The sequence below is a fragment of the Primulina eburnea genome, chromosome 15 (assembly GCF_022965805.1).
Source record: "Primulina eburnea isolate SZY01 chromosome 15, ASM2296580v1, whole genome shotgun sequence".
NCBI classification, from domain to species: Eukaryota; Viridiplantae; Streptophyta; class Magnoliopsida; order Lamiales; family Gesneriaceae; genus Primulina; species Primulina eburnea.
Window position 1 is genome coordinate 23,177,729 of NC_133115.1, and position 14,516 is coordinate 23,192,244.

Consider the following 14,516-nt stretch of genomic DNA (forward strand, 5'->3'; position numbering starts at 1 on the left):
CAAAGTTTCGATCCGTTCTTCGTCGTCAACGTATATTCGAGCGTAAATTACGCAAAGGCACATCTTAATCTCCCTTTTCTCATTCATCATGTCATATTATTGTTTGAATTGTGTATGCAAGAGAACATGAATTATTTTCAGAAAATTTCGGAACATGGTGTTTATGCATGAGAAATCTGTTTTTTGTGAACCCAAAAACATGTATATTGCTTAGTAAAGGGGCTGCCATGATTAGGAAGTGATATGGTATTGTTTTACACAAAATTAAGGTGCCTTAGAACCACACAACACGCTGCACCACAAGCAAACCCAACTGAAATTGGTTTTCTGTCATGGGACTTGCGGGTGATCGGAATCTTGTTGGTCAATAACAATCAGTTAAATTGGAGTAGTTGCGGAAAGTAACTGACTGAAAGATAGAATACAAAACTGAAAGAAATATGCAAGAGTTGTTTCTGGATGTTCGGAGAATTTATTTACTCCTACGTCACCCCTTCTATCACAAGGATAGGATATTCACTAAAAGACTTTGATCAAGTACAACACTTGTACAGACCCACTTCAGTTTGGACTTACAACTGCCAAAACTGAAACTCTTAGTTATACACAATGTTTTCAGTAGTAACTGATATTAGCACAATTGAGTCTAACAACTTTTAGAGAGTGCTAATAAACTCAGATTGTAGCCTTGATTGCTACGAGTACTTCAAATGAGAGTGAGCTGAGATTTTGACAGATTAACAGCAAGCTTAAGATTGAATGATTGTCTCTCTTCTTCATCTGCTGTTCTTCAGTTATATTTATACTTCTTTCAACGGTAACTTTGATATGCATTTGAATTCTAGTATCCGTTGATTGCCACTTCATCATTCCTTGGGCAATGTTCTCTTCATTGATTGTGATACGGCGTCTTAATTGCAATAGCCGAAACACATTGTTCTATGCTGTAGTGATCGAGGTGCGATGCTCTTGTAATTTGTTTGTCTCCTTTGGTCTTTCCCGAGATGTCTTCAGTTGAGAAGCTTTTAAGACACTCTGTTTTTAACTGATCAGTTTCAACTGATCATTTTACTTTGTATCATTGTATCAACTGTCTTCAGTTGCCGAATATGCTTGTGCGCATCAGTTGATTCATATTTTGTTAATTGATTGATTTACGTTTTATCAAACTCCAGAATCTTGTTTCCAACAATTTCCCCCTTTATGGTGTTTGACAAAACCAAGTGATTTAAGATCGGATAACTGAGCTCTTTGTAGACTATGCAGCTGAATTATAAAATAACTGGGTTTCTTGTAGATAATATAAAAACTGAAAATATAATATCTGGATTCCTTGTAGATAACATAAAATCTGAGAATATAAATAATCTGATTAAATCTTCTTCAGCTGCTTTGTCCTTCCCCCTTTTTGTCAAACATCTCCATTTTGTCTGACAGCTTTCAAACGTCAATGGATAGAAGTTTTACATCTGCTGAGATACTTGAGGCGACAGTTGTGAAGGAGGTTTGTAGCGATGTGATTCGATTAGAAACAGAGGTTTCCAGTCGCTCAACTCTCTGACTGATTACATTCTGAGTTGTAAAGAATGATCCAACTAGCCCTTGCTTCATTTCTTGCACAGTCTTGCTAAGAGAGTCCATGTTGGCTTGAAGATTGTTTAGTTTTGCTGAGTCAAATTCAATCGAAGAATCTAATTTGACAGAATGCGACAGCTGTTCGTGTTGAATTTTCTTGATTTCAGCTATCATCTGCTGCATGTTGTACTGTCAATTCATGTGTTAAAATTTTATACTTTACTTATCTATTATTTGACCTCTTTTCTTGAATTTATGTAATTGGACTCATTTCAAAAAATAAAACACAAAAAATTGTAATACTTATCTATTTTACATATCTTTATTTTCCGTTTTCTTAAATAAAATCTTATATTCATTATTTAAAACAAATTATATATTTTTACAATATTGGTTCATTATATTTATCATTTTGTTATTTTGATAGTTTATGTTGATAAATTTTCAATTTTAGTAACATACAGTACAATGTTTGCCAATTTCAATCTTTTTCTAATATAATTGTTCATATGACACTGCATTACGTTAGAGCCATGTTGATGTTGTGGCGCACGAAGAAAAAAATCGCAAAGAGATAAATATATAATTCGTAAATTATATTTTCTTTATATCTATTGTTTGATTATTTTTAATTTTCAAACTAAATTTTACGGTTATTTATCACAACAAGATTTTTTTTTCAACATATCGCATCAGGCCCTGTGAACCACAGGTACGGCTCTGATTATATGCTGAATTTTTTGCGTCACCATATAGAGGAATTTTTTTTATGTATTTATAAGTTTAGATGATGTACTCTAAAGTCGTTAAAATACAGAAAGTATTAAATTCAAAAAATTAAATGAGAAATTCAGTATCCCGCATTTCAACATACCCCTCGCACAAATCTTAGAAGATCTACCTTGAATCACCGAATATATACGAAACTCGTAAGGTAGTATTTAAAAAAGTCTCTAATGATTAATGGATCTCATTGTCAGTCGAATCTTCTCATATTTATTTCCTTAACTAGTGAGAAAATATTGTTTCAAATCCAAGTATCAGAGAATGTTCATAGTATACATACAAAACATTCTAATCGTTGGATGTAAGTGTTTCGGGGCGTTTATTGCTCCATTCTATTTTTGGAATAAAATGAATAACACGTGGAATCCAGTACTATTTATGTTATGGTCGTGGCACGGCTGATTTATTGGCGTTCAAATCTGAACTTTGTTTTTCTTTTGTAAAAAGTCATCTCAAGATTCAGCAAAAGGCTCTCAACACCATCTACGATCTGTTACCTACTCTATCCGATGTTTTTAAAAAAAAAAACTTTTTTGAAAACTTAAAAGCACATACATAAAAGATTTATTATATTTATTTCATAGATCATCTGTGTTGAATTATTACTCACAAGTGTTTCATGTCCATATTTATTTCATGAAAGTTTTGTAACTGACATAAATAGTACTTCTATTAAGAATCTTTCTAAGTTGTGAAAAGTTGTTTCTAAGAGTTTTGGTAGGCTGTGTGTAAGTTCTATTTAAGTGGATGTTTATAAGTGTTGTAAAACAAAAATATTTTCGTGAAATCCTTGTGGAAAAAGAAGAAGGAAAGACGTAGAAGAGATTCATCCTTCTTACCTCCACAAACAACCTTTGCGTAATTTACCTTTTAGTTGCATCTTCCTTTGCGGGTTTATTACTGGTGGTTTAATGATTTTATTTTGGTTCGCTAAGTTCGGCTGGACTCCTTCTGCACTGATTCTTTATTAGTTGTCCACTAAATCTAAAATATTGAGATCTAATTTCAACTACTAACATCAGTTGAAATAACTATTAGTGAAGTGTTTATTCATTTCCTTCTAAACATCTCCATCGATCTTTAATAATGATTTAAAATTCCATCCAAATCTGTGCGTTAGACTAAATACAAATCGAAAGAACTTATATAAGAATTTCTCATGGGTTAATTTTGTGTGATGGGTTCCAGACCCCACTAATGAAAATTTATTATTTACTATGTCAAAAGTATTACTTTTCATTGTAGATATGAATCGAGTTGAACCATCTCGAATATATAGATCCGTGAGGCTGTCACATGAGAGACGTACGTAAGACAAATTTTATTTTTTTATATTGGTACTTTAGGCTTTAATTCTTGTACTTTGATGAATTTCATGGAGTTACTAAAGTTTAAATAAAGCTATAATATTTCAAATGACATCTGCATTGATAATATTTTTTGCATGAATAAAGTTGTTGTACAATTAAAAATAAAGCAGTCTTGCTGAGTTGTTGCGTAAAGAACACTTGATTGTAGGAGATGAATCACCAATGGAATAATAGTACCTAGCAGTTGAAGTTGTCAAATGAAGCTAACAAAAAGTAACCGGAAATCGAAAATCATTCGGCGAGAAAGTGATTATACTTGGAGGTGACTTCATGCAAGTTTTACCGGTTGTTCCAAAAGAAACAATTCATGAAACGAGTCCAATAAAATTATATTTGTACCAATATATAAAACATTTTATTTTATCTAAAAACCGAAAACATGATAGCCAAGTCTGAAACGAGATGGCTTATTCAAATATTTTATTAAATTACTTACTGTTTTAGAAACATATATTTAATGTTATTATTAGGAATTTATAGTGTAACTTAATTAAATAGCTTGTAACTCAATGCAACAAGAGAAAAGTAGCTCAGGAGACGGTAGTAACAAATGAACTATTTAGAAATAACCGTTGCTGGATGGGTACAACTTCTCACAATCTTGTTTTGAATGGAAGACCCGTAAAGGTAATAACCAACATTATGTCATATTTGTGTTATGCTTTTTTTCATTTTTAGTGCATTGTTTAATTTTTTTATAGTTGAACACGATATGGTATATTAGAACTATCTTTTGATCATCGAGAGACGATAAAACTTGCACCAAAGAGTGTTCAACAGAAATACTATATGAATCCAATTATCTAACTAGCTACGTTTACATAAGAACCACTACAAGAAAAACGACTTTTCGCAGCACTGCGAATACTACTTTTCACGGCGTGTACCCACCTGTGCGCCGTTAATAGTGTTGCACTTGATACTATTAACGGCGCGCATTAAAAGAACGCTGCGGTTAGTACTATCGGCGGCGTGCATATAAAGCCCGCTGCGGATAGTAACTTGATACTATTAACAGCGTGCATTAAAAGCAGGCTGCGGATATTACTATGGACGGCGTGCATTAAACGCACGCTGCGGATAGTGATATTTGCAGCATGCATTTTTGTGCACTGTTAATAAATTAAATAAACGACAGCGCACAATAAACACACGCCGTTAATAATATTATTAACGACGTGCAAGTTTATGTGTGCTGTTAAAAATAAATCATTTTTTTTTAAAAAAAAATCGTATTCAGACATTAACGGTGTACATTAATCGCACGCCGTTAATAGTATTATTCACGGCATGCATATTATTAGCACGCCGCCGAAAATGAGTTCGAATTTCGATTTAAGGCCACATTTAGCGACGGTTATCTAAAACCGTCGCCGATTTACATCGCGACGGCTGCGGAAAATGAGTTCGAAAGTCGATTTAAGGCCACATTTAGCGACGGCTAACAAAACCCGTCGCCGATGAATATCGGCGACGGTTAATAGATAACCGTCGCTAATAGACAGACATCGGCGACGATTTACTTACAAACCGTCGCAACAAAGCGCAAATTATCTATTTAAAGCCGATCTCCGTTCCATTATCTTCCACATCACTTAACAACACTTAAAATTTTTCTCTTGTTATATAATTTTAATTTCGATTTAGATACCTCTTTTTGTTTCAATTTTTGGTTAATTTTTTAATTTAATTTTTTATTAAAATTTATTAAATTATAAAAGTAATTTTTTTTTATATTTACGCAAAATTTAGCGACGACTTTTGGAACTGTCGCGAAATTTTAAACGATCAAATATGGGTTTTATTGTTTCTAACCAAATTGTTGTGTTTTATTCACCATACTCGTTCTTGCTTAATCGACACTCTACAAGAAAAAATGGCTATAATGACATTTTCTTAGTGACATTTTTAAAATAATGTCGTAATTAAATACATATCATGACATTGGTTACACATAAAATTTTTAATAAAAAAAATATTAAATTAGATATGTTATAATGACATTTTTAATGAATGTCACTAAAAATTCTTATTTTCCCACTCATTTCCATTTTTTTAATCTCTCACTCTCACTCTCATTAAAAAACTAAAAAAAAAAATTTAATTAAAAGGAAAAAAAAAGGAAAAAACGATGGATTAATTGATGTCATTATTTTCCCTCCCCAATAAAAGATACGCCCCTCCACTTTAGCCAAAATTTTATTGCGCCAATTTCCCAAATTCTTCCACAACAGCTATTTTCGGATCTCTACCTCCACGCTTTTATTTCTGAATCAGTCGATCGATCGTCTCCCCTTCACTCCATCGATCTTCTCGGTTCACTCAATCGCTCAGTGGCTTCTCGCTTCACGCAAGTATGATTTCTTTTCTCAATCACTCAATCGAGATTTTTGTGGATTCATACATATTATTAGGTTTATATTGTTTTTCTATTTTGCTCGCTTTGTTTTTTTGTTTTTAATAACCACGTTATGTTGTTCTTATTCATTATGAGAAAGTTGAGAAATTGTTGGTGTTATTTTAATTTATCTTTTCAGTTTATGGTACAAATTTTTTAAGATTTTCTTGTTTTTTTAAATCTGATTGTGAGGTGGGAGTTTTGAAAATATTTAATCTACTGGATGGATGTTTGTTGTAGTCGAGAGTAAGCCCTCCCTGTTTGTAGTGATTATCAAGGGAATAAAAAGCTTAGATTGAGGTACTCTCTAGTTCTTGCTGTTGACACAAATGGTTCCATTTGCATCCCTTTATGTGATTATATAGTTAAAAATGAGTTTAGTCCTTGCTTATTTGAAACAATGTTATTCTCAATATTACAAATTTAGCATACACAATTCTCTCGGACACAGGGCCGATTTAATTGACTACTACTTGTTATAAAAATAAAATAATAATAATAATACATGTCATTTAGAAAAAAAATAAAATATATATAATTTTTATGAAGAAGCTTCTCTACCCAGATTCCCACATGGTTTTTACTTTTGGAGTACATGTATAATTAGTTGTGGACACTTTGACAAGCTTCTCTACCCAGATTCCCACAGGGACCTGAGGATTTTGAAAAGCCTGGTAATTCAACAATGGCATATGCAATTTTCGATGAAAATCTATACTTTATGGGTGAGAGAGAATTCTCTCCTTCCAATGTAAGTCGCACATCTTATTTTGAGCCATTTCATTTCGTTTTAAAATCATTTACCATTATCATGTTCGATTAGTCGAAAGCTTGAATTTATCCATTTGTCCATACTACAAATGGGATTTTCTACTTTGTGGCTCACTTTGACGTCCAATGCAGTCATATTTAGTCCACTCGATGAAATGTAATATTGAAACAGCCTTATGTCTCTGTATCACATCAATTATCTTATTCTTTTGGTTGATATGAAATTTGCCACATTATAATATGGTTTATGTTTTGTGGGTTCAAATTAAAGTTTCTGACCATGTTTGGTGTTCTCAATTCCTATTCATGGTTGAAATGACAAAGTTTATTGAAGTATAAAGTACAGAGTTTCTCCTTTTCATTTATCGAGGAAAGTTTGATGCCTTACAGGTTTCAGAAGAGGGATTTATACCCAAGGTTCAAATAATGCAATCACAGATATCATACCATCTTCAGCCATTGTGAAACAAGTTGGCTGTGGCAATTGAGTAAGAATTTTCCTGGTTAGAGTCTGGAACTTATTTGCTTTCATTTTGTCTACCCTTACTGGTGACATTGGAAACTAAAGTCTAGGTCAATGGCTATCTATGCTGCCCGTGATGTAAGAAATCAAATAGCTCTATTTGGAGATAAGGATTTTGAGTAGGCTCCTTAAAGATAGGGCTTAAATGGATTTTTTGTTTATTTCTCATTCATCACTCGTGCATAAATACATTGATGCTTGACATGTCTGTGATGAGCCTATTGCTGTAACTATTGAAAGCTGCCATAGTTCTGTTTTTTACTGCATTTCAGGACTGGTATAAGCTACAACTCCATGAAAGATCTCCTTGCCTCATCTCTAGGCTCATCACCAATCAGAGAGAGAGCGAGTATGAGTTTTTCAGCGATGAAGTCACTTGTGCTACGTGAAAAGGAAGATAAGTGGACCAGTGAGTTTGGTGCTGATGAGAAAGTAGTTTCTGTTGTAAATGAATTGCTTAACACATGTATACAATTTGATTGTCTGAAAGCCTGTCTAGATATGAAGGCTAAAATGAATAATTTTCAGCTCCATAATCTATGTTGACTTTCACTTTTGGTGCAACATCTGCAAGATACTCGCAGAAGGAAGCTTTTCGGGGAGGACTTTTTGGTTTGGAAGCACAGACAGCTGCATATTTACTTAAAAATATTCATGGTGCTCCTGTAGAAAGTTTTGTCGTTAAGCTCTCTGAAGCAATTGGCTGCTTAAAAACACTGCGAAAAATGGCATCTTTTTGGTCCAGGGTGGTTGATGAAGTAAGTATACTTAACAAAATTGAACCTGAATCCGCATTATCATGTATTGGCTTTGGATCATGCCACGTACATTCGTTTTGTTGTCAAAGATGAAGAATATTTTGCTCATCTTAAATATCTGAAGTTTCTACAATCCCGTCGTATCCTTCATTAAAGTTGAAGTGAATAATAGTTTTTGTTGATAAAAAAGCTTTAAGAAGAAGGTTTGTTTTGGGAAACATGTGCAAAAAATTTTTTGGCAATATAATAAGATATCAAATTGAGATTGTTGAAGTATGAGATGGATAGAGGATTCAAATAAAGTTTGTGAATTTCCTTTCTTCTAGCCCTACCAAAATAGTTCGGAACATAGAATTTCATACTTCGTGATGTGCATGACTTTGCTTGTCTGCTCTCTCTACTTATTTGAATTTTGAAATCAGGTGAATTTATGCTGGCCTTCTTTGAAATTTTTATCTCATAATGTATTTACTCTAGTATTAAACTTCTACAGCTGAGAAGACTTTGGTATCAAGGACAGTATATTCCTGGAATTCCACCAGACGATATCCCAGACCTGAATTCATGTCTTTTGTATCAGCAGTTACAGGTCATTAACTGTTGCATTTCCAGAAAAAGACGCTATTCTGCTGCCATTGAATCATTAGACAATGTCACAGCTCAAGCCAGTTCAATGGCTGAGGAATCTTCAGCTTCTGAAGGCACAGTCCCCCTAGATCCGAATATTTATGCAATAACCAAGTCCGGAGAACTTGTGCAATGAAGAAGATTTCTACTAGGTGCATTTGGATAAATAATAATTTTTCAGTTTATCATTTCCAAATAATTTTTCAGTTTATCATTTGGTATGATATTCACTAGTTTGAATTAAATTTTAATCTTTTTATTTTGTGCTTCTTTAATTTTATTTCATTCATACAAATATATGAATTTTAATTGTAGGTGACAAGAGTATTGGATTTTGATTAAGATGAGATGGTTGAAGAATGAAGATGCGTCACAAGTTTGTTTATATTTTGCTTTACAAGACTTAATTGTTTGCTAGTTCTTAGACTAAATACATTTGGTACATTTGTTGGGGTATAGATGTTTTTCGATGTAACAAATTTATCAGTCTTATACATTAATGATTGCAAAATTAATACAATTATTGATTAGTAATTTATTTTCTATTTTAAAATTTTGTATTTATGTTAATTTGTTATATCCTTGAATATTATATCATGAAAATATTGAAAATCGATGACATTTCATAAAATATGACATTTTTTATGTCACAATAGAACATTTATGTACATAAAAAATTTCATTGTAAAACTCATATGGAGAAATTTCAAAAAGTCATTATAAATAACTATTAATTATATTTTTCAATATCCTTATATACTAGTATAGAAGACATTTGTAAGTGTCATTACATATTACATAATAAGACATTTTAAATTAACCTTATAACCTATCATTAGTGACATATTATATTGTCACTATAAATAACATACACGACACTTTAAGTTATCATTATAAATGATTTTAAATGACATATAAATTTGTCGTTATTACTGTAATAACAAGACATGTATAAATGTCTTTAAAATATGAGTTTTCCTGACATTTAAAATTGTAATTATATGAATAATTAGTAACACGTATAGTGTTGTCATTAACATCTTATAATGACATTAAAAAATGTCAGGAAGTTTAAGACGACATTAGAATAGACGACATTTGTTGGAGGTGTCACTAAAACTTAAATGTCACTAAATATTAAATATGATGACATTTATGAATGTCATCACTAAAACTTAAATGTCACTAAAACTTAAATGTCACTTTTATTAAATATTATTTACGTTTTGATATCGTATTAATTATTTTAATAATCATATTACAATTTTTTAAAAGAAATTATACCTAAAAAGTTTAGTTAAATATTATTTAGTAGGTCTCATGTGCAATCTTGAGACGGTCGATTTGGTTCATACCTATAGTGAGAAGTAATATTTTGAATATAAAAAATTATATGTTTAAGTGAAATCAACATATATTACATGATATACTTTTGACGTGATACTCTTTACTCAAATATATCTGTTAGACGGATCGATTTGATTTATATCTACACTGAAAAGTAATATTTTGGATATAAAAAATAATATTTTTCAATCAAATCAATATAAGTTACATAATATATTTTTGATGTGATCAACATACCTTATGCTTGTATTTATTCATAACATAACTAAAAATAATACTTTTACAATAAAAATTAATGTTTTGGACATAAAAAAAAATTTAATGAGTTGAATCGAGATTTGTTTCATAAAGTTAAATCATAAAATAATCTCACTTGAGTTTTTGTGATTAATCCTTTGACTAAAGTTTAGATAACATGAACTTAATATTATAATATATTTTTTTATAAAAATAATAAATCGGTCAAATTGTGAAATCGAGAATGATGTAAAGGTGGGTCTTTATATATGTATAGTCAGCCGAGATGGCTTGAGCAAAGGGAAATTGAAAATTCTTCTAAATCTACTCTTGTTCTTCCGCAACAAAAATATTGTACCGCTGTTGAATTGAAATCTGCGATCCGAGGAGAAAATTAAACAGACGCCGATAAAAATGGTGCTATGGGAGATCACATTGGGTACAGCGTATTTTTTGGGTCTCAAACGAACCTACAAACTGGCCCTCAACCTTCAGAGGAGGCTCATTAGCCCTAGATATCCCAAGACCCGTCAATTCGTTCAGAGGTACGGATAGTCATCGTTTAGTTTTAATTTTTTTGTTTCACTCGCCTTCAGCTTCTGTGTTTTTCTAGTAGCTAATTGGTTCTTGTATTGTATAAATTGCTTTTCATGCTATTGCGATTTCGGAATTTTTTTCAGGATGTTTTTTTTTTTTTTTTGCTGGAATCTTTGCGTTTCCTGTAATTTTTGTTGGAGGCTTTTGTGGAAATATTAGTAAGCCACTATTCAACTTGAATCCTTGTTCCACCCTTATTTGGATGGTCATGAAATTTGACCAAATTTCACGTGTTTACGGTTGAAAAGCCGTTTATGAGTTAGGTGTCAATGGAAAAAGATACCATATGGCAATAGTTGTTTGCCATCCTCCTAAGGTATTGCTGTGATGGAAGATGAGCAAAAATAAGACCTTTTAGGATGATTGGTTATCCAACGAAGAAATATTTAAGGCATGAATTTGGTTCGAATAGATACTCACTAGAAGTTTGAAAATTTTAAAAGTTTTGCTCGAAAGATTTCAAGTTCGGCTCAAAATATTTGGATATGTTTGCGAGCTATCGGATCATCGCTCGAAAACAAATACTCCAAAGGCTCAAAATTATTTATTTAACATATAATTATATTATATTTATAAATTATAAAATATTGAACCTAGTGAGCGGCAGCAAATTGTTGAATAAAAAAATTTGGTTTCGAGTACAGCTTAAGAAAAAAGTTCGAGCATGTTCAAAACTTCAAATTCGCTTGAATTCGATAATTTTGAATATGAATCTAATATTTATCGAGTCAACACCCCTATTTTGTGGGTTGCAGAAAATGCAGATTGGTATCACAATTGGTGGTCAAAAGGAAATGGTGTTAAAAAAAGATTGAAGAATTTAGTCTACTGCCGAGGAAAATAATGCTTTATTTGGATTGAGGGATTTCGCATGGATATTCAAATATGTTGTTATTATTAACAACAACAATCAAATCTTTATCCCACTAGGTGGGGTCGTCTATTTGGATACTCCTAGGTCATTGTGCTCTATCCCCATTCCCCTGTTTTATCTTTATGAACCAAGTCTTATTTCGCCTCCCTTTTTTCCTTGTTTAATTTTCGTACATGGTCTCGCCTAACTACATGCTCGTACCATTTTAATCACGTCTCTTGATGTTTTTCCTCAATAGTCACAACACCAACTTTCTCCCCAATGCTCTCATTTTTTATTTCATCCATCCTCGTGTGTCCGCATATCTACTTTAACATCTTCATCTTTGTGACTTGCATCTTTTGCTCGTGCACTTAGTTCATAGCCCAACATTCATCTCCATATAAAAAACAGGTTTAACTGCAGTTTTGTAAAACTTCCCAGTAAGCTTTGGAGGTACCTTTTGATCATAAAGAACACCTGATGCTCTCCTCCATTTCAACCATCCTGCTTGTATTATGTGTAATACAATTCTATCAACCCTCCATCCTTTTGTAAAAGCGATCCTAGCTACGTAAAGCTCTCATTTAAGGTAACTCTTCATCTCCTATTATAACTCTTACGTCACTACATCAAATACTGCTAAACTTAAATTCCATATATTTTGTTTGTACTCTACTAAATCTCAAACTCTTTACTTTCGATGTTTCCCACCAAGATTCGAGCTTAGCATCTATTCCTTCACGTTTCTCAACTAACAAGACAACATCATTTGCAAACAACATGCACCATGGTAACATGGCTTGTATGTATATGTCCTGCGAGTTTATCCATGACTATAGTGTAAAAAGGTACTTGGAGATGATCCTTGAAGCAATCCTACCTTTATAGAAAACTCTTTGGTTAATCCACTTTCACTCTGGTGGTCGCATCCTTGTACATATCCTTAATTGCTTCAATATATGCTACCATAACACTTTTCTTCTCGGGAACTCTTTGCAAAATTTCCCCCAGGACTCTTATCATATTATTTTTTTAGGTCAATGAATACCATGTGTAAGCCTTTCTTCTTTACTCAATACTTTTCACATAGTTATCTTAAAGATGTATAGCTTCTATCATCGACCTTTCAGGCATGAATTCTAATTGATTTTTGATCGGCCTTGGTCTCCCATCTTAATCTTCTTTCTAACACTTTCCCAAAGTTTCATGGTATGACTCAGGTTAATTAAATTCAGTTAACTTAGTTCAGCCTTAGTTGTCACTGTTGATTGCTCATCATTGATACAATTGCTATTATCAACAAGCACAAAAATTTTGGAAAATGAAAACCGTCACTTTCAAATCTATGGGCTATGATAGAAACAAATCAATGAAAACCTGAATATGATCTCAAATTAAAAACTTTTGAGTTTTCTTTTGCGGGGCAAGGAAAAGGGAGAGGAGTTTAGAGTCTTTGACGTAGTTTGGTCAAGGAACAGGTGGAGAAATTGAATTCAGTTGTATAGTATAGCCTTAGTCGTTGCTGTCAATGACGTTTGAGGAATGCAGTTCCTACAGCAATTTACTAATGTTGAAATGTCCACAATCATTTTTAACAGTACTAAAAAAAATGGTGAATGACCAACCTCACCGTCTAATTGTATGGTTATGTTAATATTGGCTATGCATTGTTGACTTCTAGCTAGACCAGTGAACATTAAAGCTGGATTGACCGTTCAACTCTCAGATTTTACATGGAAAGTTGGGTATTTGATCTTTTACTTGTATTTAATAACATGCTAGGATCTTAATTACAAATAGGTTAAGTCAATGGCAGTACTCATGTTCATACTCGTGCCCCTCATAGGTACCTAATAAAGTATGATAATACTGAGTTATTGATAAATTAAACAAAAAACCCGATTATTTGTTTGTTTGTTTAATGGGTTCAGTATAGATTGAGATAATAAACAAGTGTGGAGGATGAGTTTGGTTATGACTCAACTCTTTTTTTTCCATTTTTTTTAATCTTTATGAAGTTTTAGTACAGAGATATTGAAAAACTATACTATTTGTTTTCTTGGAAATTACACATGTTAACTAATAATAAAATAACATATTATAATACCATGATGGTGGTGGTGGTGGTGCAGCCTGAGTTAACTATGAAGTCTATCTGCATTGAATTTTGTTGAGGATTATGATTTACATATGCTGAGCAATTATGTGCCATAATATCTTGTCAAATTTACATTGTGTTATTGAAATACCTCTCAAATTGCCATTTCTATGTTTGTCGGCTCAGTTTTCACTCTGACCCATCATAAAAAAGCAGTCAAAAGGTAGTCTTCTTGTAAATATGGATCCCCGTCTTTCTTTCATTGGATTTGGTCGGGGCAGTACCCTTGCTTTGCTAGTGCTTATCACTCAGGTGATTTTATTAATCAATTGATTTTGGCCTTCAGATCTTTTTTAATTTGTGTAATGATTTCTAAAGCAAGCATTTTAGTTACTGGTTAATTTTTTGCGCTCTAATAATACTATATATCTTTAAGCATAGTATCCATAGCTTCTTTGCATGGTTGTCATGGTGTGTAGTCGGTTAAATTTGCATCTAACATGTGAAAATTGATCCAAATTTCAGTCGAACTCGAGTTGTTTTTGATGTCGCACTCAAAGTGCATCGCAATAT

General features: G+C 32.4%; 1 protein-coding gene across 5 annotated transcripts; it reads left to right on the forward strand.

The window, feature by feature from the left end:
* Positions 1-5,904: 5,904 nt before the first annotated feature.
* Positions 5,905-9,309, forward strand: LOC140815374 (uncharacterized). Of its 5 annotated transcripts, none has more exons than XM_073174502.1 (6): positions 5,908-6,880; positions 7,291-7,403; positions 7,696-7,889; positions 8,008-8,181; positions 8,675-8,960; positions 9,124-9,306. In XM_073174502.1, exons 3-5 carry the CDS (start codon positions 7,872-7,874, stop codon positions 8,942-8,944), a joined length of 462 nt encoding a protein of 153 aa, XP_073030603.1. In that variant the 5' UTR covers positions 5,908-6,880; positions 7,291-7,403; positions 7,696-7,871; the 3' UTR covers positions 8,945-8,960; positions 9,124-9,306. The 5 variants fall into 5 exon arrangements, 4 of the variants coding, with proteins under 4 accessions (XP_073030603.1, XP_073030602.1, XP_073030600.1 ...); XM_073174501.1 differs by having other exon boundaries at positions 7,291-7,388; XM_073174499.1 differs by having other exon boundaries at positions 5,908-6,085; positions 6,370-6,880; positions 7,291-7,889.
* The last annotated feature ends 5,207 nt before the right edge of the window (positions 9,310-14,516 follow it).